The 27267-nt window shown below is 40.9% G+C and overlaps 1 protein-coding gene across 15 annotated transcripts in view; it reads left to right on the forward strand.

The window, feature by feature from the left end:
- The window catches only part of LOC127432191 (multiple C2 and transmembrane domain-containing protein 1-like), a 491532-nt gene that overhangs the window by 151524 nt on the left and 312741 nt on the right, over window positions 1-27267 (forward strand). For 14 of the 15 annotated variants that reach the window (XR_007895716.1, XR_007895715.1, XM_051683066.1 and 11 more), the window contains 2 exons: window positions 1068-1187; window positions 15004-15060. Coding sequence is in view for 13 of the 15 variants with exons in the window: in XM_051683066.1 (XP_051539026.1) it covers window positions 1068-1187; window positions 15004-15060 (177 nt within the window). In the remaining 2 variants the exon portion in view is untranslated. Of the gene's footprint in view, window positions 1-1067; window positions 1188-3183; window positions 5023-15003; window positions 15061-27267 lie in introns of those variants that run through there. The other variant, XM_051683110.1, reaches the window with a different exon arrangement.

Raw genomic sequence — 27267 nt, forward strand, 5'->3', positions numbered from 1 at the left:
CTTTGATCTCCTGAAAACTGAATACATCAATATTATGTTGTCTTTTTGTATTCAGTTGGGTTAACATTAATATTCATTATAGTAAACTCCACAGCATTTTCAATTCGAGACATTCATTATTATTATCCGTGAATGATATTGTCATAGCCTGCTTTGAATTAGCTTTTTCTGTAAATATGTGACGCAGAAACAAAGTATGGTGATTATTATTTGTGATGAGTTTTAAAATCGTATTTTTTGCAAGTAGATTCGATTAGTAGCATCACTAGAAAACAGATGCATTTTGGGGTCTTCAATGGTTCTACTATATATATATATATATATATATATATATATATATATATATATATATATATATATATATATCATTAATGAGAACATTTATTATATGATGTGTAATATATTAAGTTACTTCTCCTTAAATTTCATAGTTCATTGTTTTCACATTAGTTATAACTGGCATATTAAAAATTAGGCAAATCATATTCAGTGCTATATAAATAAAATATTGTAGTGAACAATACGTATTACTTTAGATTAAAAACTGAAATCTATGTTAGGCTGCATGTTTTAAGCAGGCTTCATTAGGAGAATGACACTCGCAAGCGATGGACTCATTCATTGTGCTCTCACACTTAAAGAATTGAAAGCATCATCTGTGCACTCACATGAAAAAAATATGTCTTGTGTTATTGATTATCAGGTGTTCTGAAGGTGCCCAATCAAAGGTAAATTCAGATAAAAAAGAACAATGACATTTTGTAACAGTTTTCTATAAAAAAAAAAAAAACAATAATAATGACAAGAAATCACAAATATGGGGCTTTTTGTTCTATTAAGTATTTATATATGCTTGCGAAACTTTCAATTACATTCATACATGTAAAACTTCTGGAAATATAATGTAGTCATATGGTCATATTTAAATCTTCATTGTTGATGTGCTTAAATGCAAAATGAGGAATGTTTTTGCATTATAAATGTAGGAATCTGCTGAATGAAATGGAGCTCTATCCTTGTATTTGGTCATTCATTTCACTTCCTCTCTCCTTTTTCTCTTTTTATAGTTTTTTGTTGTAGTCGTGTGGAATTTTGAGCTCTATATGGTCCCGCTGGCTCTGCTGATGCTGTTGGCCTGGAACTACATTCTCATCGCTTCAGGGAAGGACACTAGACAGGGAGACATGGTGAGTTGCCTCACATACTGATGCGCACCTGTATCCATGCACTCAGATCCATATCCAGTAAATTAAAATGTGATCTCTCCACTTCCTGAATTGAATCTTTTTTTCAAGATAAAAAAATCTATTTAGTTTTTCTATGGAGTAGGTGGGAAGTTCTCTCTTTGAGTATTGCTGCGTTGCTTTCCAAGCTGTTTATTTATTTAAATGTTTTAATTAAATGGTGTCACAAATGTGTAATTCCAAAGAGGATATATTTTTAATCATGCTCAAGTGTGTTTAAAAAGTGTCAAAATGCCCTGCAACATTTCCATTACAATACGGCTATGATTTTGTGTGCTTGGTTTATTTCTAAGCTGCTGTTGGACAGAATGTGTGCGCTTAAAGCAACAGTAATGCCTATAAAGTGTAAAGAAAATTAACCTTGAAGTTAAATACAATCAATTTTATATGGATATACATTTTTGTTAAACTTTTAGTTGGAGTTTGTGAACTTGGTATGCATTAGACATCAACGAAATTACCAGCACCCAATATAGATATTAAAGTATTTGTAGATCATTATTTCAGGGTGTACATAAGTTTTTACCAGGAATAGTCCCATTATATATAACTAGAGTATCTAGGATATGCTTTGAGTAAATGGGACAGGCATATGAACTAATTCTTTTAAGTGTCCTGGATACAAGCAAAAGTTTCACTGTTTTTGAGTCTTTGTAATTCTTTTAAAATCACTTACCTTATGAGCTACTCTAGTTTAACAAAGAAAGGAGACTGTAAAATAAAGTAACAAGAACCTGAAGAAAGTGTCTGTCCACACTCTCTGCTCTTTGTTTTGTCCTGTAGATGGCGACATTGTTTGAAAAATCTCTGTGGCTCTATGGGCGTGTTTAACTTAATATAATGAGTACCGTTTACAGAAAACAGTTTTCCTCTTGATTTAACATACATATCAGTAAATTAAGCTGTAGTTCATTAAGGATACAATATGAATAATGCACTTGTTTTATCAACATCAAGATTGTAGGGCAACATTTAAGGAAAGTGTATATTTTAGATTCGGTAACAGGTTACCATTTTTTTTTTTACTATTTTCATTTTTAATAGTCCTGAAAAATGTTGTCGCTCAATTAATATGAGCTAAGTTAAGCTGCATGCATAATAATTGTAAAAGAATTAGCAAAATGTTTAAAATTGTTTTGGATGGAGAGTAGCATGTCACACACAGGACATGTCAACTTTCTAAAAGTATCTAAAGATCTAAAAAAATATTAATACTCAAATGCATAGGCAATATGAAAAATACCTTCTTTGGAAAAACATGTACAGTTTCCTGTGGTGGTAAGTGCCTAATCCTATTTATTCTACACACTCTCACATTGAAATCGTAAGGATTCATACGACTTTTCTAAATTTGGCTAATTCGTATGATGTCGTACGACTGCACTCGGATGAAGTCGTACGACTTTCATTACAGCCAATGACGTCGCTGGACATCGTTTTCATCTAATACACGAGAATTACTTGCTTCTGTCGCATACAACAGCTTCCTATAATGTTTACACACTCAACTGATCGGTTAGGCTTAGATAAGGAGTTTGTGTAAGGGCATAATATTAATAAATATGTCCTTAACGCCTCGTGCGCGAAACTTGTGCTTACTTCCACATTAGACATCCGGGCATTTTCATGTGATGAAACCGTACAAATTTAAATGAACAAACTCGTATGAAATCATACGAAATAGTCAACTCTTAAAATATGTACACATTTTCATAAGACTGGGTTGAATTTATTTCTTTCATTTATTGCTGTTTTTTTTTTTTTTTTTTTTTTTTTTTTAACCAGTTGGTTTAGAAGTCAGGGACTCAGATCTAGGTAATGGGTCAGATGTGCAAATCTGTGGATTTAAAACACATGGGATGGCTGGAGTTTGGGGTAATGCCTTTAACCCCTTATTCCTCCTTCCAGAACGTTTTTTTTTTTTTTTTCCTTTCTCTAGCAGTCCATTGTTCTACATTTTGACAACTGTAACCACAACAGATGAGCCACCACTGGGGCTGGTGAGAGTGAGAGAGCCTGAAACACTAAACACACACACATACAGGGAGTCTGCTTTCCATTAGCTGGAAACTCACTGATGAGCCTTAGCTTGGACACTCCAGTGCTTTCCAGCGCTTAAACTGGGTAAATTTAGGGTGAATACAGGTAAAGTGCGATGCTTACTCATAATTTGTCATTGCCGTTGTTTTTAAAAGATGATCCAAATGGCTACATCAATGTCACTTAATACTATAGTTTTTCCTTTTTTTTGGTGATGATTTTAAGTGATGGGAGAATTTAAACATAATGATAGATGATTAGGCTTAAGTGTCCCCCTAAGTGTTCTTGCTACATGTACAGTTGAAGTCAGAAGTTTACATACACCTTAGCCAAATACATTTAAACTCAGTTTTTCACAATTCCTGACATTTAATCATAGAAAATTCCCTGTCTTAGGTCAGTTAGGATCACTACTGTATTTTAAGAATGTGAAATGTCAGAATAATGGTAGAGATAATTATTTATTTCAGATTCTATTCCTTTCATCACATTCCCAGTGGGTCAGAAGTTTACATACACTTTGTTAGTATTTGGTAGCATTGCCTTTAAATTGTTTAACTTGGGTCAAACATTTTGGGTAGCCTTCCACAAGCTTCTCACAATAAGTTGCTGGAATTTTGGCCCATTCCTCCAGACAGAACTGGTGTAACTGAGTCAGGATTGTAGGCCTCCTTGCTCGCACACGCTTTTTCAGTTCTGCCCACAAATTTTCTATTGGATTGAGGTCAGGGCTTTGTGATGGCCACTCCAATACCTTGACTTTGTTGTCCTTGAGCCATTTTGCCACAACTTTGGAGGTATGCTTGAGGTCATTGTCTATTTAGAAGAGCTTTAACTTCCTGGCTGATGTCTTGATATGTTGCTTCAATATATCCACACAATTTTCCTTCCTCATGGTGCCATCTATTTTGTGAAGTGCACCAGTCCCTCCTGCAGCAAATCACCCCCACAACATGATGCTGCCACCCCAATGCTTCACAATTGGGATGGTGTTCTTCGGCTTGCAAGCCTCACCCTTTTTCCTCCAAACATAACGGTGGTCATTATGGCCAAACAGTTTAATTTTTGTTTCATTAGACCAGAGGACATTTCTCCACAAAGTAAGATCTTTGTCCCCATGTGCACTTGCAAACTGCAGTCTGGCTTTTTTATGGTGATTTTGTAGCAGTGGCTTCTTCCTTGCTGAGCAGCCTTTCAGGTTATGTCAATATAGGATTTGTTTTACTGTGGATATAGATACTTGTCTACCTGTTTCCTCCAGCATCTTCACAAGGTTCTTTGCTGTTGTTCTGGGATTCACTTTTCGCACCAGACGATGTTCATCTCTAGGAGACAGAATGCATCTCCTTCCTGAGCTTTATGATGGCTGTGTGGTCACATAGTGTTTATACTTGCATACTATTGTTTGTACAGATGAACGTGGTACCTTCAGGCATTTGGAAATTGCTCCCAAGGATGAACCAGATTTGTGGAGGCCAACAATTTTTTTTCTGAGGTCTTGGCTGATTTCTTTTGATTTTCCCATGATGTCAAGCAAAGAGGCACTGAGTTTGAAGGGAGGCCTTAAAATACATCCACAGGTACACCTCCAAGTGACTCCAATTAGCCTATCAGAGGCTAATTGGCTAATTGCCTGAAGGCTTGACATTATTTTCTGGAATATTCCAAGCTGCTTAAAGGCATAGTTAACTTAGTGTATGTAAACTTCTGACCCAATGGCATTGTGATATAGTCAATGAAAAGTGAAACAATCTGTCTGTAAACAATTGTTGGAAAAATTACTTGTGTCATGCATAAATTAGATGTCCTAAATGACTTGCCAAAACTATAGTTTGCTGAAATGAAATCTGTGGAGTGGTTATAAAATGAGTTTTAATGACTTCAACCTAAGTGTATGTAAACTTCTTACTTCAACTGCATGTTAGTGTTTGTTGGTGTGCTAACTGAATGTAATTTTATTGATTAGTATCTTATCTTATTAATCTGTTCAGTTCAGTTTAGTTTTTACCAATAGATCTGATACTCAATATATGTAATTGGCAGCATAACAACACTCTTTGTTGCCTCGTTTCACTGCCATCGACTTGTTATCTGACAATGATGCAGCAGTTTAGATAAACCCATGTTTTTTTATTTTACAATTTCTGCTTTATTTTTTTTAAGCTTCACACTTGGAGAGCTTATGTAGTTTTGAAAAGACTAATATTCCCCCAGTGGAAGTCTATCATTCATGTTTTCATCACTACAGTAGAGATGCCAGCTTCCTTCTACCTGGCAGGATGTCATTTCAGATAACTCTAACTGTAGCTCTCCTCTAAACCTGCTGACACATAAATGCAGGCAGCGGCACTCCAGAAGTCCAAAGGCTTCTGTTTTTCTGAAACAGTCAGAAATGAGAAATGGAGGACTTACTCAAGTTTTCTATGAAACTTTTCCAAGTGTTTGTTTGACATCTAGGGACGGGCAGTTCAATCTTAAAATATCAAAACTTCCAATAACATTGTTGTACACTGTAAAAAATATTTTGTGAGGAAACCTAAAAATGTGCTTCATGTGGTAATAATTAACTGATTTCATTTAACTGAAAAATTGTATTTAATTTGACTAAATTTACCTGACAAATTATGTTACACCAATGAAAGTAATTTTATGAGTTAAATCGAGTAGAAATAGATCCTTTTGAACAATTGCAGGTGACTGTTTTTTTTTTTTTTTTTCAGTGTATTTCGATGAGGTCGATCCTCACATAAAAATATATATCCTAGGTATTGCTTAATACTAAGGACTTTATTATTTATTTAGCATGAAAATGAAAAATATATCATAGGCTTCAAAGCACAACAAATTTCATACAAGTATAGCAATTGTTAAATGATTGATGTGTTTTTGGCATGTAATGCAACAACAGTCATCTAAACATACAGTATATGTGTGCACAAATATCCTGTATGCAAGCGATCCAGTGGACACTAAAAGACTGCGCATAAAAATCCTTGTTGAAAATAGACATCTTTTTTTTTCTTTTTTTTTTTTTTTTTGATAGCCTTCTCAGCTTGATATATGTTGTATGTTGTGCTCTGTCTGTCTGTCTTTTTTTTTTTTACCCCCGTCATAATCACCTATTCCTTTTGGAAAGGAGAAATGAAAATAACATAACTAATTACATTAAAAAGCATTTGAAATAAACAGCTGTTATTTGCCAAAGGTCATTGTCCAGAAAGCTGTGGCTACCAATGTGGCTCAAATGAAACTAATGCAAAAAAAAATCATGAACCCAATCTTGAGGATGCAAGCAGTCATTAAATCAAGCAGACGACTTCAGGTGGTGAAGAATGGATAGTCCAATTTTGACAAGTTATAAGCCTTTTGTTTTGCACGGCTCTCCAGAATATTTGATTCTGAATGGTCAATTGTGGCTGTAGTCGAATATTTTTGTATAATTACTAAACTAACAAAAGTAATTGCTAAACTGATTTCCAATGACTTCCTATATAGCTTTAGGAATAAAGCTTTCATATGACTCGAAAATCTTTCGAGTTCATATCTTTCGTATGACTCTGTGGTCTCTTTCTTTTTTTTAGATAATAAATAATTTAAACTCAAATCAATATTTCATATCCAATTATTTATGTACTTAGAAAGTAGCTGTCATTATCACAGAATAGAAGCTGGCCATTCTTGCAAAAAACAGTCCCCTTCAGACTGACTGTATATTATTCATTACATAGCCTTTTTTTGTTGTTGATTATTGCAATCCATTTCAACAGCCTAATATGTTTTAGGAAAACAAGAACCCACTTTCAGCTGTCACTATTCTTGAAGGGATTTGTTACCTCAGGATGTGACATGCCAGCTTAACTCTTAACCTGTAGTCAGCTGACCCCTGACTCTCATATTCTTGTGCTGTTCTCCGCCTGCCACCCTTCCACCAGATACCTGACCTCGCTGTCATGGCCTGTTATTGTTAAAGATCCTTTTTACCATCTGGAATGGCTGTGCTCCAAACCCTAGACTACACTCCAAAACCGTTGTTTTAAATCAACAGAATGGGAGAAGCTTAGCAAGTCGGGTTGCTGCGTGGTGCCTGTGGTTACACTGTATTTGTTTTTGTGTTGGTGAGAACAGAAAACAGAACCACAAGAAGGAATTTAGATGGAGATCAACTGACACACAAGTCTAAGAGATGTGACTTCTGAACTTCGCCTGTCGATCATCAGCAGGTGATGGAAAGCTAAGAATTCTAAAGTGACACACAATTTCTTCTCTAACAAAAGAGGCATCACTGATTTCAGAAGAAGAGCCCCCTGCTGGTCGGTAGTGCATGCTCGCCCACCCTAACCTTAAGATAAGGGAGTACCAACGCAGCTAGCCAGGCCATTCTGGCAGCAGCTGTCAGTGTCCACCTCCTGCAGGACGGTAGTGCTCACCACCCCAACACCCAGCCCTCACCTCTGGTTGTTTGGAGACCTGGAAGCATTCGGGTGGGCTTCAGTATGACCACTCAGGCTCAATGAAGCATTGGACTGCTCAGTGTGAATGGAGGGGCGTAAAGCCCTTGGCTGGCCTAGAAGACCTGGGCTGCCGGATTCACTGGCCTGGAAAACAGTTTACCAGATGTTTTGAAGGTGTTAATTAAAGCATATACTCTCAGAGCTGGAGGAACAATGTGACGTCTCTTTCAACAGCCCGAGTGCAATTAAGCATTCTGGGTTCTTTCTCGGCAACCTTGTCAGTGGTGGGAGAGAGGATCTTAATTGTCAGGGTTACTCTCACCATGTCCTCAAGCACACTCACAGTTTCTCCATTTTCCTCTTACAAAATTGAAGGGGTTAATTGTTTTTTCATAGCCCTTGCAAAATCATGTTACATTTTTCGTCACACAATTATTATTAGTGGTGCTTGAAAAGGCAAGCATCACTATTAGGCTCTACTATTGTTTTTACTAATGGTTTGGGATTTAAAAAACCATCTATCCAAAAGTGTTAAACTTCAGCTTGTAAACCATTTGTGATACAGACCTGAATAATACCTCAAATCATATGGCTTGTTAAAAACAAATGTACTATTACTATTCTAACTAATCAGACTTATGATGTTTGCATGTGTAACAGGAGCCAGCTGATAGATAGCTGTGCGACTGACGCTAGAGGCTGTAGCCTTTAGCTTCCTTGTTAGTGCACCCGCCTCCCTTGCCGGAGACACCGGTTCGAGTCCCGTATGGAACGGGTAGAACAGGAGCGTCACAATGGTGCCATGACCCAGATGGGAGTGAGGTTTATGGTGAGTGTAATGGGAACCAGCTGATAGATAGCTGTGCAATGTGTATAAACCTCACTCTCTTGACCTCAAGAGGTGCACTAGCGACTGGCGCTAGAGGCTGTAGCCTTTAGCCTCCTTGTTAGCGCACCCACCTCCCATGCCGGAGACGCCGGTTCGAGTCCCATATGGAACGGGTAGAACAGGAGCGTCACGATGGTGCCATGACCCGGATGGGAGTGAGGTTTAGGGGGGTGAGTGTAATGGGATCCAGCTGATAGATAGCTGTGCAATGTGTATAAACCTCACTCTCTTGACCTCAAAATGTGCACTAGTGACTGACACTAGAGGCTGTAGCCTTTAGCCTCTTTGTTAGCGCACGCCTCCCATGCCGGAGACACTGGTTCGAGTCCTGTATGGAATGGGTAGAACAGGAGCATCACACATGGCAGACGAACTGGAAAAATAATCCCAGACTTACACTGAGGAAAGATCATAGCCATTTCTGTGGACTAGGGCCCAGTTGCAAGAAACCCCTTAAGTTAGGGTTAACCCTAACCCCCTTTTTTAAGTGTATTGTCACTTGGAATATTATGGGTTCAATTCAATTTAAGCTCAATGTTTTAGGGTTTGTTGACATTAGATCGTCATGGCAATGAAGTTGTAAAATTGGGTGTAACTTTACACAGAAAAGGTTAGAAAGTGATTTTATCTAAGATCATGATCATGCATATTGTTTATGTCTTGTGGCTATACTTTTGAGAAAGTGAGTATTTAATGTTCACAATTTGGCACCATTCATTTTCATTGTAAGTGCCTCACTGTAAAAAGGAAAAGGAGGGGCAAGTCAAAATAAATTTTTGTGGTAATCAATATTAAACCACAAATGCTGTTGATTGAGCTTGACTTGTACTGAACCTGGAACATTCCTTTAAGGTGTTTTTTGCAACCGGCTACAATTTTATTGAGACTTGATGACAAGTCCCTTTGACTTGGACCAGCTTCAGTGGCAACCACTCAGAACACCCTAGCAACCACCTAGTAATGCCGTAGCAACCACACAGAACACCTCAGCAAATACATAACAATACCCTGGCATATACCCAAAACACCCTAGCATCATGACAGTAACATTTGCACAGGTCAGTACCACTTACATTCTAGTTATGCAGTTATACTCTAATCATATACACATAATCTAGTTATGCCGCATCTATTTTAATGAAGAATGGAAGACAGAGTTTGGGGAGGAAGGGGTATTTGAGGTTATTGTTTTTGCTATTTTATTTGGCGCCGCTAGTGGTACAGCACTCTTCACCTTCAATTTAATCGATTTGGAAACATCTACCAGCTGTGAAGAACCAGCCTACATTTGCTTGTTCTAATTCTGTTTGCTCATTCCTTCACTACTAACACTGCACAGTTTTTTGCCTTGCCACAGAAAACAAGTTACCGAATAAACTTTTTTCAACCTTTTTTTTTTTTTTTTTTTTTGTGTGTGTGTCTGGTACAAGTAGTGTTTTGTCTTTTTCTTCCGGTGTGTGTAATTTGAAAAACAAACAGCTTGGATGGAACTTCATGAATAAAGGATACATTGGTACAGGTGGGCTGCTGTGGGGGGAAACGAAGGCCTGTCAAGCCCACCTCCAGTGTCAATCATGAAACGACAACATAAAGAGAAACGGAGCGAGAGTCTGTCTGCCAGCTATGCTCCTAGAGGCGCTTCATGCTAGAGCTTGTCTCACTCTCAGGCTGCTGTTTCAGCTGCCGGCTCAACAGGGACAACAAAAAAGACAGAAGTGTGACGGCAGGGCCGGGAGAGGATGAGGAAGAGTGAGAAGAAGAGAGGAGAGGTGCTCTAGGCCTTTAATCCACCTCAGTGGTACCACCTCTTCCAGCACTGTGCCCCCGTTACAGAGACAGCGCTTCACCCGTGCCTGGCAGACACGTCTCCGCTCCTCCGTGCCAGCCCCTGACAGGTGACAAAATCAAAAGGTCACGTCACTTTGAACTGGCAGCGTTTGTTGCCCTGCTGATTTCCCCTGTGCCATCTCGGCTCGCAGGCGAGGTTGGAGGCGAGGCGGGGAGCAACTTTGGCAGCTCCTGAACTTCATCTTTGTGAACTTTTGTACCCGTGATTTTGCTCACAACACTGCTGCACTGTGTGATTTTTGTCACGGCTGCCGCTGCCATTGTTGACTCACGCTTGTCTCTGGAAGCGCTGGTTTTATTTACAGAACAGAATGCAAGCATGTTTTTCTGAGTCCTGGGGGTTCAGGGCTGCTGCAGATTACAGTAGAGCTGAAGCTGTGGGACCGATGACACCACTGACTCTTCTGCCTTCTGAATACACATGACCCTGGCGCATCCCCAAACCACGGCATCAAAAACCAGAGTCCTCTCATCAGGCCGTGTGCCCTGTACAACTCAGCCCCAAAGAGACGTACTCTCTGCTCTATACAGATGCACAGAGACGCCCCATGCCTCTCTGTCTGACCCTCTCCCACACAGCCATGCTTTAGTAATATTATTATAAGGACTATTATCCTCTTTTTTGAGTTGTGTCCGCTCATAATGAAACTTAATATTATGGCAAAACATAAAGGATTCTGTTGAGTTTCTTTGACTGTGTCCTGTTTTTTGCCAGTAGTCATACTTTTGACTGAGCCCCTGCAGAGTGGTTCATGAGTGGAATATGTAATTTGGAGGAAATATAGTACATGTATGTAAAGCGTCACTGCGAGGACACAACTAATTTTGTGGGGGTTGGCCAGTTGATGGTGCTATACAAATGTTATTTGTTTTTTTTAATGGTTCAAACTATGGGATTTTTGGCATGTTTGATGCAAAATTGTGTATGCTGTATTTTTTCCCAAAGTGTTAGGTGAATATTAGAGGACAATTGCATATTTTTTAAAAATGGCTGCCATCAGCTAATCAGATTTTAACAGCAATTACACAAATTTAATGGCCGATTGTCATAAAACTTGGTAAGTCTATTTAAGGGCTGATTGTGATAAAAGCATGTCAAGTTTTAGATTTAGCTTTGTTATTTTTATGACTATTGTCCACACATTTGACATATTCACATATTAGTGACCATTATTGATGGGACTGAATATTACACAAAAACAGAGCTAACTGTTTCTTTGAGTGCACCCAATATTTTGCCAGAAGTCAGAATCTTTGACTTGACCCAAATTAGACGGGTACATGAATTAATAAGTACATATTTGAAGAGTTTTACTGTGAGAACTTTAACAAATTTGGCGTGGCTCTGCCAGTTGATGGTGCTATATTGATGGAAAAAAAAAATCTTAAAAATTGCTCAGACTATTGGGTTTTTGGTATGCTTGACTTAAAATTTTATATGTAGTGCTAAGTGGGTATTTGAGGACAATCAAATATTTAAAAAATAAAATGGCTGCCATTAGCCAATCAGCTTTCAGTAGCTATTACACAAGTTTCACAATGTCACAAAACTTGGCGGGTCTACTAAGTCATGACACTGTGTCTAACCAGGCACGACATGATGAAAATCTAAAATGTTAATCAGAGTTATTGTCTTTACCAGCCGTATCGAGTGATAACACATTTTGTTGATCGCTTCTTTTCTATTTCTGCGACATCACCCCAGGTAGCCCCGCCCACTGAGAAGTTAAATTGATCTAAAATCCTGCTCCTCATAGCTGTACATTAAACATGAAATATGTTCTAATTGGCTTGATTGTGCAGAATTTTTACATTCAGTGTAGACAGACTAATTGCTTGTCTCTGGAATCATTGCAACACATCTGCTTAGGACGTGTGAGTGTGCAAGTTTTCACTTTAGGTTTGTTATTATTATGATTGTCCTCATATTCGAGTCATGACCATTCTTAATGAAATTTAATATTATCCCAAAACAGAATTGATTTTTTCTTTGAGTGTACCCTGTCTTTTTGCTAGTGTTCGTACTCTTTGACTTGAGCCCTTGCAGAGGTCATACCACAGTCAGCCAATGCTGGCAAAGGCTCAAGCCCTCCCTCTGACCAGCAGGGCTCTGACAGCATGTGAAGAGGCTGTTTGGGCTCAATGTGCTCCGGTGAGAGCCCTTATCAGCCTTCCAGGCCTGGGCTCTCGCGGGCCCTTCGTCTACATGCGACATACAAAGCAGGGCCAGCCCCCGAGCAGCTGGAGACGCTAGAGATGTCTCACATTTCAAAGAAGAGCTGGAGGAGGGGAAAGTGAGAGAGCTGAGGAGGGGAAAAAAATGAAAGTGCATATCTTCATGTTGGATGGGTTGTCTAGCTAGGGCGTCTATTCCCAGCACACCTGTCACAGGGAAGGTTAGAATTAAGAGCACAGATAGCAGGGTTCTTCCTCAACTGATGGCAGGAGGCAAGAAAAAGAGCATTTACTTGCCATGATGGATGTCACAATGGTGGTTTGGAGGTCTGGAGGTGGTGCTAGAGCTAACCGAAAGGCCAAACAATGGTCTCAAGATCTCACTGATGCTATTTTAGTCTTGATTCCTGTCTGCAAGTGAGACACATTATGTTCATGCTACCAGGGGTTTGCACTAAGTTCAGTCTTAGCATGTAACCTCTGGCTAACCTAGAGTTGATGCAATATTGTGGCTCTTGAAGATCCATGTGCTACTAAGCTACCACAACACCATCACTAGTCTCCTCACAACAGTGTGTGTATCTATCCTGAACCCTGCTTTTGTTTCTGCCTCAGGCTGCATTTACATAAGAGGCTTATAGCAGCCATACACTCTTTCTTTTAGACAAAACAAAGGAACAAAAGCCATTGTGTGGTAAGTAACAATTTTTGGATGTCACAAAAAAAAAAAAAGAAAAGAAGAAGAATAAGAAAAAAAAGATGAAATGCAAAGAGCAAAAAAATAAAAAATAAATAAAAAAATGAAAAATCATCAAAAAGATGTATTTCTCCCTTGATAGCTTTTTTTGGCATTTTCACATGCCAGAGTTGTCGTATGTTAATAGCACGAACATGACCTTGAAGCTTTGATGCAGGATTGACAAGAGGAACCACAAGAAGAGAAATAATGATGTATGTCTTCTCAAACCTCCGGCAACAAAAACAGACATGTGATACACACTCCTCCCAGGCTCCTGCAATCCATAGAGGCCAAATGTAATGTTTTCAGTTGACCGAGATAAACTCTTTATTTGTGTGCCAACATATCGCCTGATGTTTTTTTGGTGTCTACAGTTCTGATTAACGAGCCAGTGAGATCTGAATAATTAATGCTGCCAAATTACCAGCTCCCACAAAACAGGTTTTCTGTTTGTGAAAGTAAAACAATGTGTGGCATATTTTACATTCCAAGAACAACACTTTTTCTCAGTGACTGCACTGGATGGATTTCCAAAGAATGAATGAGTGTGATATGATTAAGCTGGTGATTGGGCTATTGTATCCTAATACCACAGCATTTATATTATTCTCAAATGTAACTTAGCAAATTAGTTGTTCATCTCTCAAGCGTTAAGGCACTTACAGACTAGAGAAAGCTCTGATGGAGCAATTGATGGATAATATTGTGCAAGACCATTTTTAATGGATGTCAGAGTCCTTTGCAGTAAAGGTAACTTTTTTCCCAACTTCAGGTCACATGATACAGCATCACTTTTGTATACCGTTCCATTTTTCCTCTACATCTTTGTAATGAACAATGCCCATTGAAAACAATGGATTCAGGGCATTCTCTGATGCAGGGTAAACTCTAGTCTCGAAGTGCCCATGGTAGAGCCATTACAATTGCTTTAATAAAATCAGGTCGGTAGATTTCCAGATGAGGAAATCAATATTTAATTATGCCTAAACAATATTAGTTCAGGATGTTCTATCTCTGGCCTCTGGTGAACTAGAGTACAAACAGACAGCAAGATTTATAAAGTGAAGCACAACTTGTATTGTTACTGTATAATTTGTAGTTCATAGGAATGCATCTATAGTTCAACAGCTCCTTTCACACTGTTTAAACGATTCTTTTCACCTCAGTATTCTCTTCATCACTCATTTTTTATCAGTTTTGTTGCTCTATGTTCATGCTCTTCTGAGAGAATTGAGTAGCCTGCAGCATTTCTCGAGGTCATGGGCATACAGCTCTTTGTGTGCTTGAGACAAGTATGAAAACCTGAAGGGTTTTGAAGGGACCATTGTTGGCCTGGATTTGGTCCACTGAAGCACATAGTTAACATTCTATGTCATCAGCCTCCCTTTGCCAAAGGCTCTATTGAGGTTTTAACCTCATGGACAAGAGGATACGACTGATGACTCTGGAGACTGGGGTCAGACTCTGAGGGTTTGCTCTCTTTCAAAGGACTATGTGCTATCATTTGTTTTCACTTGATGATGTGGAGATGTTCGTAAGTGTGCATGTGAAATTGATTTTCCTTTGTTTTGTATTTTGTCTCTTCTCTTTTGTTCTGCTCTTCACAATGCACATCAGCAAGCTGTGGAGGATTTGCTGGAGGACGAAGAGGAAGATTTTGACAGAGATGACAAGGTAATTATTAGTGACACTCAAAGACATGCATTCCAATACAGATGTGTATTTACTGCTCACAAATGCCCTTCACTTAAGTGACATGTAATGCATATGTAGTAATACTTACATATGACCTCTCTCAATGGCCAATAGTTTTATCTTCTTGTGTTTTTAATGCTTTGGGACACATTTCATGGAGTCCACAGCTAGTTTGTCAAAGCCGCCAGCACCCACTGTACACTTTTTCTTTGTACCCAGAATAAAGGGGATCCATGCATGCATAAATAAACTTGGTTTCAGGGTCTCTGTGTTGAGCTTCTGATATTTCTCAAGGCCTTTGAAGTGCAATTAATAGCATTCAAATGGCTAAATGGCTAAAGGCCAAATTCCCTAGCAGCATGTTAACGTTCGTGAGCAGGCAGATTCATATTTCCCTCAGAAATGCCAGTATTTATCCACTTTGCCTGGAAAATGGGTCAACAAGAATGTCAACAATACAAGATGTTATTAAGATGACGATAACCTTATTAAATTCTTTTGTGCATTCCTCTGTAGTGGACTTTGTGAGAAAATAAAGATATGTTTCTCACTCAATGAGATATAGCTAGAAGAATGAACAAAGTATCAGTGTTGATATTGTCAAGGAGGATTGTGAATGCAGCCCTCAGTGATGTTTGTACCTCCTCACAGCCAATGTTTGGAGTTGTTCGAGAGTTGAAAGGGCTTATTGTACCTCTTTATTTCAGTTTTTTCTTCAATGAAGTTACTTGCTTGTCCTTTTCCCTCCTTTTTCTTCATTACTGGTTCAGTTTAAATGGGGACGAGGTGAACAAATTATAGTTTACATTTCTCTCTGTCTTTATCCATCTCTCTCTCTCCAGTTCTCCCCTTTTTTCCCTCTACGTATGTCAGATTGATGGTGACCTCACACACTCATTACCTCCTCTGTTTGTTCAAACAGTAAAATACTGAGGTCACATCAGGGTAGGCCCACTTTTACTGGATGAAGGAATGGAAGAAAAAAGAAGAAATGGATAAATGTGCTATGGCCTCATTTTAATTGAACCTGAAGCATATGTTGCAAGTATGTGCAATATGTCCCAGATGTTTAGGCCTAGTCTTCAGCTCTTCTTTATTCTCTACTAGGCAGCTATTAGCTGGATAACCTTTGCTCCAGGGGCTAAATGTAGTATTACATGGCAAGCACCTGTTTTGCATTGGGTTGAGGACCCAGGCATAGCCCAAGCCAAGACATGTGTTCTTACTTATTGAACTGCTGTGCGATAGTCAAAGTGTCTTTCTTCAGAGTCTATGCAGATATTAGTCAATTACTCATAATGAAAGTCCTAAGTCAGGGCTAATTGATGGAAACGGCTCAGTTGCTTTGCACAATTACGCAATTGGTACCAAAACAAGAAAAAAGGGAGGAGGAAAGAGAGAAAGATAAACAAGTGAAACCAAGGTTAGTGCAAACCACTATTAAAGTTTTTCAGTGTAGTATTTTTGCTATGCACTTAAATAGGTGAAATTAAATCTATTACAGGAATCTCTCACTCTTACCACTTTTATGTTGATTTTATTCGATTACATTTTGGTGCTTATGTTGCTGATTTTTTTGTTTTGTTTTGATTTTGTGTTGTTGAATAACTAAATAAAAGTACATAGCAACCCTAATTACTTAGCCTAAGTTTTACAATAGTGTGATGGTAGTGCAGCTGTCAAAACAGTGTTACTTTAAAATATTTTTTTCCTCAGCATGTATCAATGTAGTGTGACAAAACAATGTAACATATTTTTTATTTGTTTATAGATGAAACACACTTTCCTAGAACGTCAAGTAGCATTGGGAAATTTAATTCATTTTAGTGGATCAGTAGTTTTGTAAGGTTGTTTTTAGTTTATTTATATGATTCATTTAAAAAATAACAAAATAAATAAATAATAATAATAAAAAAAGATTCCCAAAGAAACTGAGTATTTATTTAAAGATATGTATTTAAATACTGCTGTTTATGTGTGTGTTCTTTTTCCCCTTAACATAAACAGTGCCATTAAACTATAAATAAAAAATAAAATAGGCCCAAGTAAACAATAACATCGAACCCACACAGTGAATGAATGAGCTCAACAGCAAGTCAACAAAGGGAGAGAAAAAAAAATAGAAAAGGATAAAAAAAGAGAGCCAGGCAGGAGCCAGTGGGCAGACAACAGAACAACAAACACTCTCAGGCTGCATCAGTAAAATGTGTAGTCTATATTGTTGATTGAGTGCAAGCAAAATTATCCACTTACACCATTGATTTAATATAAGTCAAAAGTCTTGCGTCCATCCTTGGCGTCAATTCTCAACTTAGCAGGATAAAGCAATGAGAAGCTTACCTTCTGTTGGTGCAGTACATTTTTAAACTCTTTGAGTCCATCCTACTTCGCTTGAGTAGCTCTAGCAAAGTCCGGAAAAAACATTTTGTTGTGGTCCTCCCGGCACAATTTGCCTTTTTCCTCACCGCTCGTAGAACAAAGTCTCTGTCAGCCGACCACAAGAATCTTGCCAGGATAGATCAGGGTCTGAAACCCGCCCAGGGAAGCTGACTGAGAGCTCTGTGCATGCGCCGAAACTATTACAGTTCTCACCTTTTAATATTGCTTAAAAGAATAATTGTAGCCTCTAAGCGATCAACCCTCGCATAGCGTCACGTGACTCCTTTTCCAGTTCTTTTTTAATTTTTTAGCTTACATTTATCTTTTTCAGTGAGTGCGCTGACATACTGTTAACTACCAAAAATGAGTTTATTCAAAAAATCCAACAAAGCAAGAAAACGTGTTTACATGAAATTTAAAATCATCGGGTTATTCTCTGCTTTTGATGTCAAAATGTAAACAGACATGGACGCGCACGTTGGATAGTCCAGTAAGAACGTTGGCAAAGGTGTTTACATGCAACACAAAATCTGGGTAATGGGGAAAAATGTACGTGAGCCGATCGGTTCCCTATCTGTCACTCACTCGACCTTGTGTTGATGTAGTGACACTAGGGGTCACTCTTGGGAGCCCCAAACACCTCTGCTTTTTTGAAAAAAGGCCAATGAGAATTGCCGAGTGGAATTTGCATGCCACTCCCCCTGACATACGGGTATAAAAGGAGCTGGTATGCAACCACTCTATTCATTGAAGCTGAATTAATCCGCAAAGTTCATTCACCTCATCTGCTTGATTCTACGGTGCATTTAAGCGGCTTCTCCCCCTCTGCACCCGTGGAGTGCAGAGAACGCCCCTGGGCGCTTCGGCAGAAACAACTAAAAGAGTATATTTTCTTTCTAAAAGAGTGGCACACACGGAATGTCTTTTTAAAGATGCCTTTCCGTCTGTGTGTTATTGCTGGTTGCGGTCGATATCTCTCCGCTTCTGACTGCCACGATCACTGTCTTTTGTGTCTGGGCGCTGCCCACGTGGAGACATCGTTTGTGGATGGGTCTTGTCCTCACTGCAAGAACATGACCATGGCAACATTGCGGTCGTGGCTTGCTTTCGTAAGAAAGGGGCCATTCCCCAGCACGCTCGCTTGCTCAGGTCGGGTGCTTGGACGAGATTGCCGGCTCGTCTCAGGGTGAGATCGACATCTCGTTCGGAGCCCAGGAAGAAGATGAGTTACTGAGCGCAGCATCGGAGAGCGGGCTTGTCCAGTCGGACGCAGATGCTTCGACTGGGCTTCCTCCTTTGGGAGTGGTCGCCCAGTCCCAGGCCGACGTGGAAATTACGGACATGCTTTCCCGAGTGGCTGCAAGCGTCGGGCTAGAGTGGAACCCTCTGCTCTCCCCTGAACCCTCGTGGCTCGACGATTGGTTCCTGGGCTTCCTTTCTTCCCGGAAGTGCATGAGGAGCTGACAAGATCGTGGGAGGCACCTTTTACTGCCTGGTCCCAGTCTTTCAGCTCCCCCGCTCTCGCTACCCTCAATGGCGGAGTGGCCAGGGGGTATTCGGTGATCTTCCAGGTGGATAAGGGGCTCGCGGTGCACCTGTGTCCGCAGAGCAACGCCACCTGGCGTGGGAGCCCGAAACTCCCGTCCAGTGCCTGTAGGTTTACGTCGTCCCTGACGGCTAGAGCCTACGGTGCCGCTGGACAAGCCGCCTCCGCCCTGCACGCCATGGCTCTCCTGCAAGTACACCAAGCCAAGGCACTAAAAGAACTGCACAAGGGTAGTTCTGACCTGGGATTGATGCAGGAACTGTGCTCGGCGACCGACCTCGCTCTCCGGGCGACGAAGGTCACGGCGCGGTTTCTCGGGCAGTCGCGGTGGCTGACTCGGACCGTCCGACTCGGCTACGCGATTCAGTTCGCCAGGCGCCCGCCCAGGTTCAGCGGTGTCCGCTTCACCTCGGTGAAGGCGATTGCTACCATTCTGCGCAAGGATGCGATAGAGCCTGTGCAAGTTCAGGGAGGACGAGGAGCAGGTCATCCTTGTAGCACCCTACTGGCCCACCTAGACGTGGTTCTCGGATCTCACACTCCTCGCAACAGCGGCTGTCACCCTCCACCCTGAAGGTCTATGTAGCCGCTATTTCGGCGCATCACGATGCAGTAGATGGTAAGTATTTGGGGAAGCACGACTTGATCATCAGGTTCCTAAGAGGCGCTAGGAGGTTGAATTCCTCCAGACCGCGCCTCGTCCCCTCATGGGACCTCTCCGTAGTCCATCGGGGTCTACAGGGAACTTCCTTTGAGCCCTTGGAGTCAGCTGAGCTTAAGGCACTCTCTTTGAAGACTGCCCTCCTGACTGCGCTCACTTCCATCAAAAGGGTAGGGGACCTGCAGGTATTCTCTGTCAACGAATCGTGCCTGGAGTTCGGTCCGGATTACTCTCACGTGATCCTGAGACCCCGACCCGGCTATGTGTCTGGTGCAAGCTTTACGCATCTATTTGGACAGCACGCAGAGCCTTAGAAGCTCCGAGCAGCTCTTTGTTTGCTTTGGTGGACAGCGGAAAGGAAGCGCTGTCTCCAAACAGAGGATCGCCCACTAGGTCATCTACGCCATCACGATGGCATATCAGGCTCAGTACATGCCACCCCCTGCGGGTTTACAAGCCCACTCCACCAGGAGTGTGGCGGCCTCCTGGACCCTGGCCAGTGGCGCCTCTTTGGCAGACATCTGCAGAGCAGCGGGCTGGGCAACACCCAACACTTTGCGAGGTTCTACATTCTCCGGGTTGAGCCTGTCTCATCCCGTGTATTGGCAGGCATGAGCAGGTAAGTTCCGGGAAAACTGGCCGGGTGTACCGCTTGCACATAGCACCTTTGATGTGAAGACGTGCGCTCTTGACTCCCAGTCATGTTCATAGACTGTGATCCCTGGATGACTTTCCTCCTTAGCCCTCTGGCAGCTGAGTTTGCGGAGAAACTCGCTGACCAGCCCAGTACGCGTGCTAATGAGCCCCTGTACTGAGGTAGGTGCTCCACAACGACCCCATGTGATATCTTCTGCAAAATTGTTTCCCTGATGGCAAACTGCGTCTTCCTTGGGCAGAGGCCCCTCTGCCCCCGGTCGCCATGCTCCGTAGAAACTCCTCCCCCTTTGGGTAGGACCTACCATGGGACCTCTCCACATGACATACTTCCGACAAGACTCGGTAAGACCATGTGACGTATTCCACTCAAAATAGACCCCCCCCCCCCTTTTTTGGGCAGGGTGTGGTCTCCGCGGTGTCTTCCCTTTGGGAGGGACACCCCCTGACGCAGACACTTATGGCTCCCAGTCAGTTAACAAATTCCACTCTTTTTAGGGAGAAAAGAGAGGGAAAAGAGGCCTCGGCTGGGCTAGCCTGTCCCTATAGTTGGGCAGTCGACTTGTTCCTGATGGACTGTCCGATGCTCATAAGAGCATTGGGGGAGGTTACATGACGGCCTGGTGCACTGGCTACGAGGCACACAGCAGTCTGCCCGTCACACACCGCCAGTTCACGCAACACAGTTCAGCTAGTTGTGGCATTTTGTATAGGGACCCCTAGTGTCACTACATCGACACAACGTCGAATGAGTGACAGATAGGGAACGTCCTGGTTACTTTCGTAACCTCCGTTCCCTGATAGAGGGAACGAGACGTTGTGTCCCTCTTGCCACAATGCTGAACTACCCACTGAAATGGCCGGGACCTGGTCTCGGCTCCTTAGCACAAAACCTGAATGAGTGGTTGCATACCAGCTCCTTTTATACCCGTATGTCCGGCATGCAAATTCCACTCACCAATTCTCATTGGCCTTTTTTAAAAAAAGCAGAGGTGTTTGGGGCTTCCAAGAGTGACCCCTAGTGTCACTACATCGACACAACGTCTCGTTCTCTCCATCAGGGAACGTTTTTGCTTAAACCGTTTACAAGCTTACCCCGATAAAGGGAAACAGTTTAAGGTGTTTACCTGACCATACACGTTGTTGACTTCTGAAGCATAATCATGTAAGATCGTGCATGTGAACATGTTCGTTGTTTTTGTTCCAAAAAATAGTCTTCTTTTTTATGATATAATTAAATAATTAACTGATAATTATCTAAAAAACAATTTGCCCTTAAATACAGTATCTTCAGTGAAGTTAGTAATGACTTACAGTGTAGCTAACTGCTTCTTGAGTAGCTTAATGGCTTAAAATTATCATCTTAAAATTAGCTTCTGCAACACTGATTGTGACCATGAATTTAGGGTTATAGGAACTTTGGATGGAAATGTATCCAAACAAGCGATGCTTTATACACAAGCATCAAAAGTGTAAGCCATATGCTTACCACACATTTTCTCATTTTCTCTTTGCCAGGCTAGTACCAGTGTGTGTGTATGTGTTTACAGTGCTGAATTGCTCTGTCTCCAGAGAGCTCACCGCCTCTACCAAATTCATCTGCAATCCCGGCAATAACAGCCAAAATATTTTAACACCTGTTCCACCAAACACATATAAACATACAGGCAGAATGGCAGGTAATTATCCAGGTGATAATAAATGTGCCTCACATTGTTAAACCTCTAGCATGGAATTAAGGAGTTGCATTGCATACGTTACCATAACATGCCTAACGCAATGTGTGCATCCAGTTCCAAAAAAAAGGTTTGATTGAAGGTTTTATGTATTCATTACTGTTCACAATTTTTTTAAAGGTCTAATCCACACCTGTCATAAAGCAGATTGTCTTTCATGCTTGGATAATATTTTGAAATTAACTATGGTAAAAAAAAAAAAAAAAAAAAAAAAAAAATATATATATATATATATATATATATATATATATATATATATATATATATATATTATTATTATTATTATTATTATTATTAAATTGGTAGTTCGCACAAATCTTAAAATTCTGTGATCATTTACTCACCCACATGTTGTTGCTAACCTGTATGACTTTATTTATTTTGTGGAAAACAAAGGGAGACATTTATTGGAATGTCCAAGCTGCTGTCTTCCATATAACGAAAAGTGAATGGGGACTAAGCACTGACAAAAAAGAAAAGAAAAAAACAGTAAAAACAATGTAAAAATAGTCCAAATGACTTGTTCCAAGTATTCTCAAGCCATATGATAGCTTTTGCATGATTTTGTATTATTTATTTTTTTCATGAAATGTAAGTACTTATTTCCCTGAAAATGTTACCGTAGTCACCATCCACTTTCATTATATGGAAAAAAGCAGCTTAGACATTCTGCTGTAATTGACTGTTCCACGGAAGAATGTAAGTCATACAGGTTTGGAATGACATGACAGTGAGTAAATGATTTTCATTTTTGGGGTTACCTATTACTTCACCATGTACTGTATTAAGACATTCAATTAATCTTTTATACATTATTCTAATACGTTTTTGTTGTACATACTGTTTGATTGGGCTTTCGATGATGTCATCGTCAGTGTGGAAATGTGTACAGAGAGTATGAAGGGATATCAGCTCTAGGGCTCTGTCTGAGAACCAGACTGGATGATAGCTCCTGTGTCTCCAGGGAGCAACAGTGAGAGAGTGAAAGAGTGCTGAGATTAGGAGTGTACGCATGGCTGGGCACTGAAGTAATGGTCCTACACATACACACACATACACACAGAGCCCGAGGAGGAGCCGCCCCAGATAAGATACACACTGCAATCATGTAATGCTCACAGGCTTACCACAACTCACACACGCCTCCTTACATGCCTAACAGCTGTTAGGATGTGTGTGCGTTTGCACTGCCTGCTCGACTGGATATTGAAGATGGCATATAACCGTATGTTGTACGTCTTATAAATAAACAACCATTTAATATGCATGTGAAGCAAAACAGTGACAGAGAAAGAAAGATGGAGAGAAAAAGTAAAATGTTGTTTGTTGTTGAAGACATGTTGATTTCAGAGTGTCTCTGTTTTGCAGTTTAAAGTCAAAGTCACAATTACCTTTGCACAGCGAAATTTCGCAGGTGAAAAACAGTCATCTCAATGGGAATCCGTTTTGGGAAATCGTGAATTTTGCGGCATGAACTTCCAGTGGCAAAGAAATTCCCTCATGGATTTTGCGTGAAGTTCAAGTTTGGTGAACTTTGACAGGCAAATTCACAGAGTTGTCCAACTGGAAGTTGCTTGGTTTGGGCAGTGCCTCGTACACAGCTACACTGAATATTCACCATGGACAAGGATATCATTTTAGCAGGAAGTTTCTTTTTATCTTCTCTCTCACTTTAACACTCTCCCAGGGTAAAAAGTGCATCAATAAAAGAGGCTGCTTGGCAATTAGTTTTTTGCTGGTTCTACACGAGCTCAACATCTGCCCATGCCTTCTTTTCCCACAGAATTTCGCAGTGCAAAGGTAAATGTGACCATGCCTTAACAAAGCAAAATCTATCATTTAGGCCAATAACATACGCTACCCAAGTAAACAAGCGCATACGTTAGCTAACATTAGCGGTAACCTCAGTATTCACGGGGGCTAAAGTGTTACCTTCAAATGTCTGTGACATTAAACCGGATGTGTCATTTTAGACCTGTAACAAAGTTCTTAATTTTTGAGACAAGGAGGAAGCAGGAGACGGCGAGATCCAACTCAAAGGGCTTTATTTCCCACAGTTTTCACAGTCTATATATCCCACTTTTCAGTGGGCACACTCAAATAATGCTTTTCAGCACAACACACATTGCACTCTGGAACATTCTGCTTCGTGCAGCTCTCTCTCTCTCACTGCCGTCTGGCTCGCTTTCAAAAGCCCGTCTCTACTCTCACTGCAATGACAAACAGCTGTTAGAGGCAATCATTGCCAGGTGATGATCCTTAACGTTCTCATCTCCTGATCTCGCTCTCCATTCACAAACTGCCGCTTAACCACGCCCCCACCACCACAAGACCTTTTTCAGAATTTTGCGTTTTGGAACGCAGAAGTAAACAATTGCTGGGTAAACTTTTATAGCGGTGAAAAGGAAACCACACCAAAAAATATTTTTGCTTACCCATTTATCCCAACAGTAAAATAAAAAATACAGTTTTTTTTCCTGGTTCTACTGTTTCCAAAACTTTCCACAAAAGTTAAAAAACAAAACAAATAGAGAGTGGTGGATTACTACAGTCAAAAGAGGAAAGATGCCAAATTTGCTGTTACTCCGTCAGCAGCTGTACTAGAAACCCCATCGTATATGTGGTAACTAGTTTTTTAAGCTAATATCAGGGTAATTGTAACAGTTAAAAGGATGGGCAAGGAGGAGGCGGGAACCGGCTGAACAGTCAACGTAAAGTTTAATGATAAAACTCAATTTAAAACAACATAAAACATAAGACAAACAGACACACACAATGTGGCTGCATGCATCTCTCTCTCTCTCCCGAACTGCCGTCTCCGGCTACACTTTATCTCTCCCGCTGATCAGCTGATTCAGTGCACGGCCTGGCCACGCCTTCCTCCTCGTCACACTTCTCCCCCACCCGATTCAGGCTGGGGCGCCAACTGGACTGACTTACTCCCCCCTACCTCTGGAGGGGAGATGCTGCCCTTCCGGCCATTCCGTCAGCCAGTTGTCCACCCCACCTTGTGAACCTGGGGGAGAGAGGAGGGGAGGCGTGGGGAGAGGGAAAGGGCAAGCGGAGACCCACAGAGAGAGAGAGAGAGAGAGAGAGGAGAGAGAGAGAGAAGGACTTGCTCGCTGGCTCCCGGACACGCTGTCACCCAGTCCTCAACCGCTCTTCCACCCTCTGGCAGATGGCAGTGGCGAGGACTCCGCAACAGTGAATCCCTCTTTCGGCACCACTGTAACAGGTAAAGGTGGCCAAGGAGGAGGCGTGAACTGGCTGAACAGTCATCATAAACTTCAATGATATAAATGAACTTAAAACAACATAAAACATAAACGAACACAGACACACAAGCAGCGCTGCCACTTACATCTCTCTCTCCCTCGAACTGGTGCGTCCGACTTCCCTTTATCTTGCTCTCCCGCTGATCAGCTGATTCAGCGTTGGCCGTGCACCATCACGGCCCAGACACACCTCCTCCTCGTCGCAGTCTCATTGGATTGTGGATGCAATCTTGAGTGCTTATGAGGCGCATGGTTTGCCTTTGCCTCTGGGTATTCGAGCCCATTCTACGAGGAGCATGGCATCCTCATGGGCATTGGCTAGAGGTGCATCCTTGGAAGACAGGATGGTCTTCTCCGCATACTTTTGTTAGATTTTATAAATTGGATGAGAGTTTGTCTCCTGCTCCCAAGTTCTCTCTGTTGGATCAGGAGTACGTTTTTGAGATTTCTATTTCTTTAGCTCGCTTGTGTGTCGATGTAAGTTTGCCAAATAGGCTTAGAGAGTTGGCAGCTACTGTTTGCATGGCGTGATGGTATCTCGTCCCAATTGCATCATTACGTAACGTCGATGTTCCCTTGAAAGGGAAAGTCTTGGTTACAAATGTAACGTTGGTTCCCTGAGAGGGAACGAGACGTTGCATAGCTGGCCATATTCTCTAGTTGTTGCATAGGCTTGTGCCTGTTGCAGAAAATCTGGCAATATGGCGCCAAAGCAGCTGTCTATATGGGTTCTGTTACATGGCTCCCTATGGGCATCGCTTAAGCGCCATCAGCTAATGAATTGGTGTGATTGTATACAGGCTTCAGACCGCGTGACTTACTGACATAGTCCCAGTTGCGTCATTACGCAGCGTCTCGTTCCCTCTCAGGGAACCAAGGTTACGTTCGTAACCAAAACGTTTAACTTGCGTACCACCATTTCTCATAGTCTCTCTGTATGATGTAAGTCTTTATTTAATTTAAGTCTGTGATTTTATGCAGTCCACCAATCACTTTTATCTGACCCTCCATATGATTTTGATAAAATCGCAGCAAACATCCAAGTGCTCTCTGCGCATAACAACTAACACTCAACATGTGCAACAGCATCGGTGGTCTTCAAGTGATCCGTGGTCCAGTTCCGGACTGGAGTGCGCATGTTTAAGCTTGTCTGGGCATAGTTCTGTTACATCCTTTTCCAAAACATGAACCAGCAACTTTTAGGTGAGCACATTTTATTGCGTCTTATTCAATCAAATGTATTTATGCAAACTGCTTATTTGCTGGGTGCAGTCAAGACTACAGACTAAAAAAAAATGTCAAAGCTGTTACAGAAGTGATGTCAGCTCATATGCACAATGTTTTTTCACAAAAGTAAATTGATGATGAAAACCGAACCGTCAAAGAAAATACACTGAATTTTTTTTTTTATTGAAAAGATTATGTGAAATGTCACTGAACCGTCATACATATATCCTGACTGTGTTTAGTTCTACATACAGATGTGTGTCAGCGTTCACCGTTTCTAATGATTATTTGCACAAGTATTTGGCTCCTGTGTGCAAATTAATTATATGTGCAGGACAAGGAAGGCAAATTTCCCTTCACTGAATGGGAGGATAATAAAAAAAAGGGAAAACAGACATAATTTTGTTTTAGGCTACATTTATTTTGTGTAAAAAGACAGTTCTACATTAGATTTCCATTGTTCACTTATGTGGGTTGTCTGGCCCTTGCGAAAAGTTGTTGACGAGCCTTTCTGTATTGTATTTTTTTTTTCTTTTTTTTTTATAAGCATATGTTGTGAACAAAAACAGTCTCACAGTATAATTTATTTACCACAAAAATCAAGTTTAATACTAACAAGGAGAGTACCTGCATTTTTTTTTCTACCACTTCAAGCACTGCATCATTACTGTATGTTTGGGTCATGGGACAATGCCCACGTTCCTAGAT

This window comes from Myxocyprinus asiaticus, chromosome 4 (genome assembly GCF_019703515.2).
Source record: "Myxocyprinus asiaticus isolate MX2 ecotype Aquarium Trade chromosome 4, UBuf_Myxa_2, whole genome shotgun sequence".
Classification (NCBI taxonomy): domain Eukaryota; kingdom Metazoa; phylum Chordata; class Actinopteri; order Cypriniformes; family Catostomidae; genus Myxocyprinus; species Myxocyprinus asiaticus.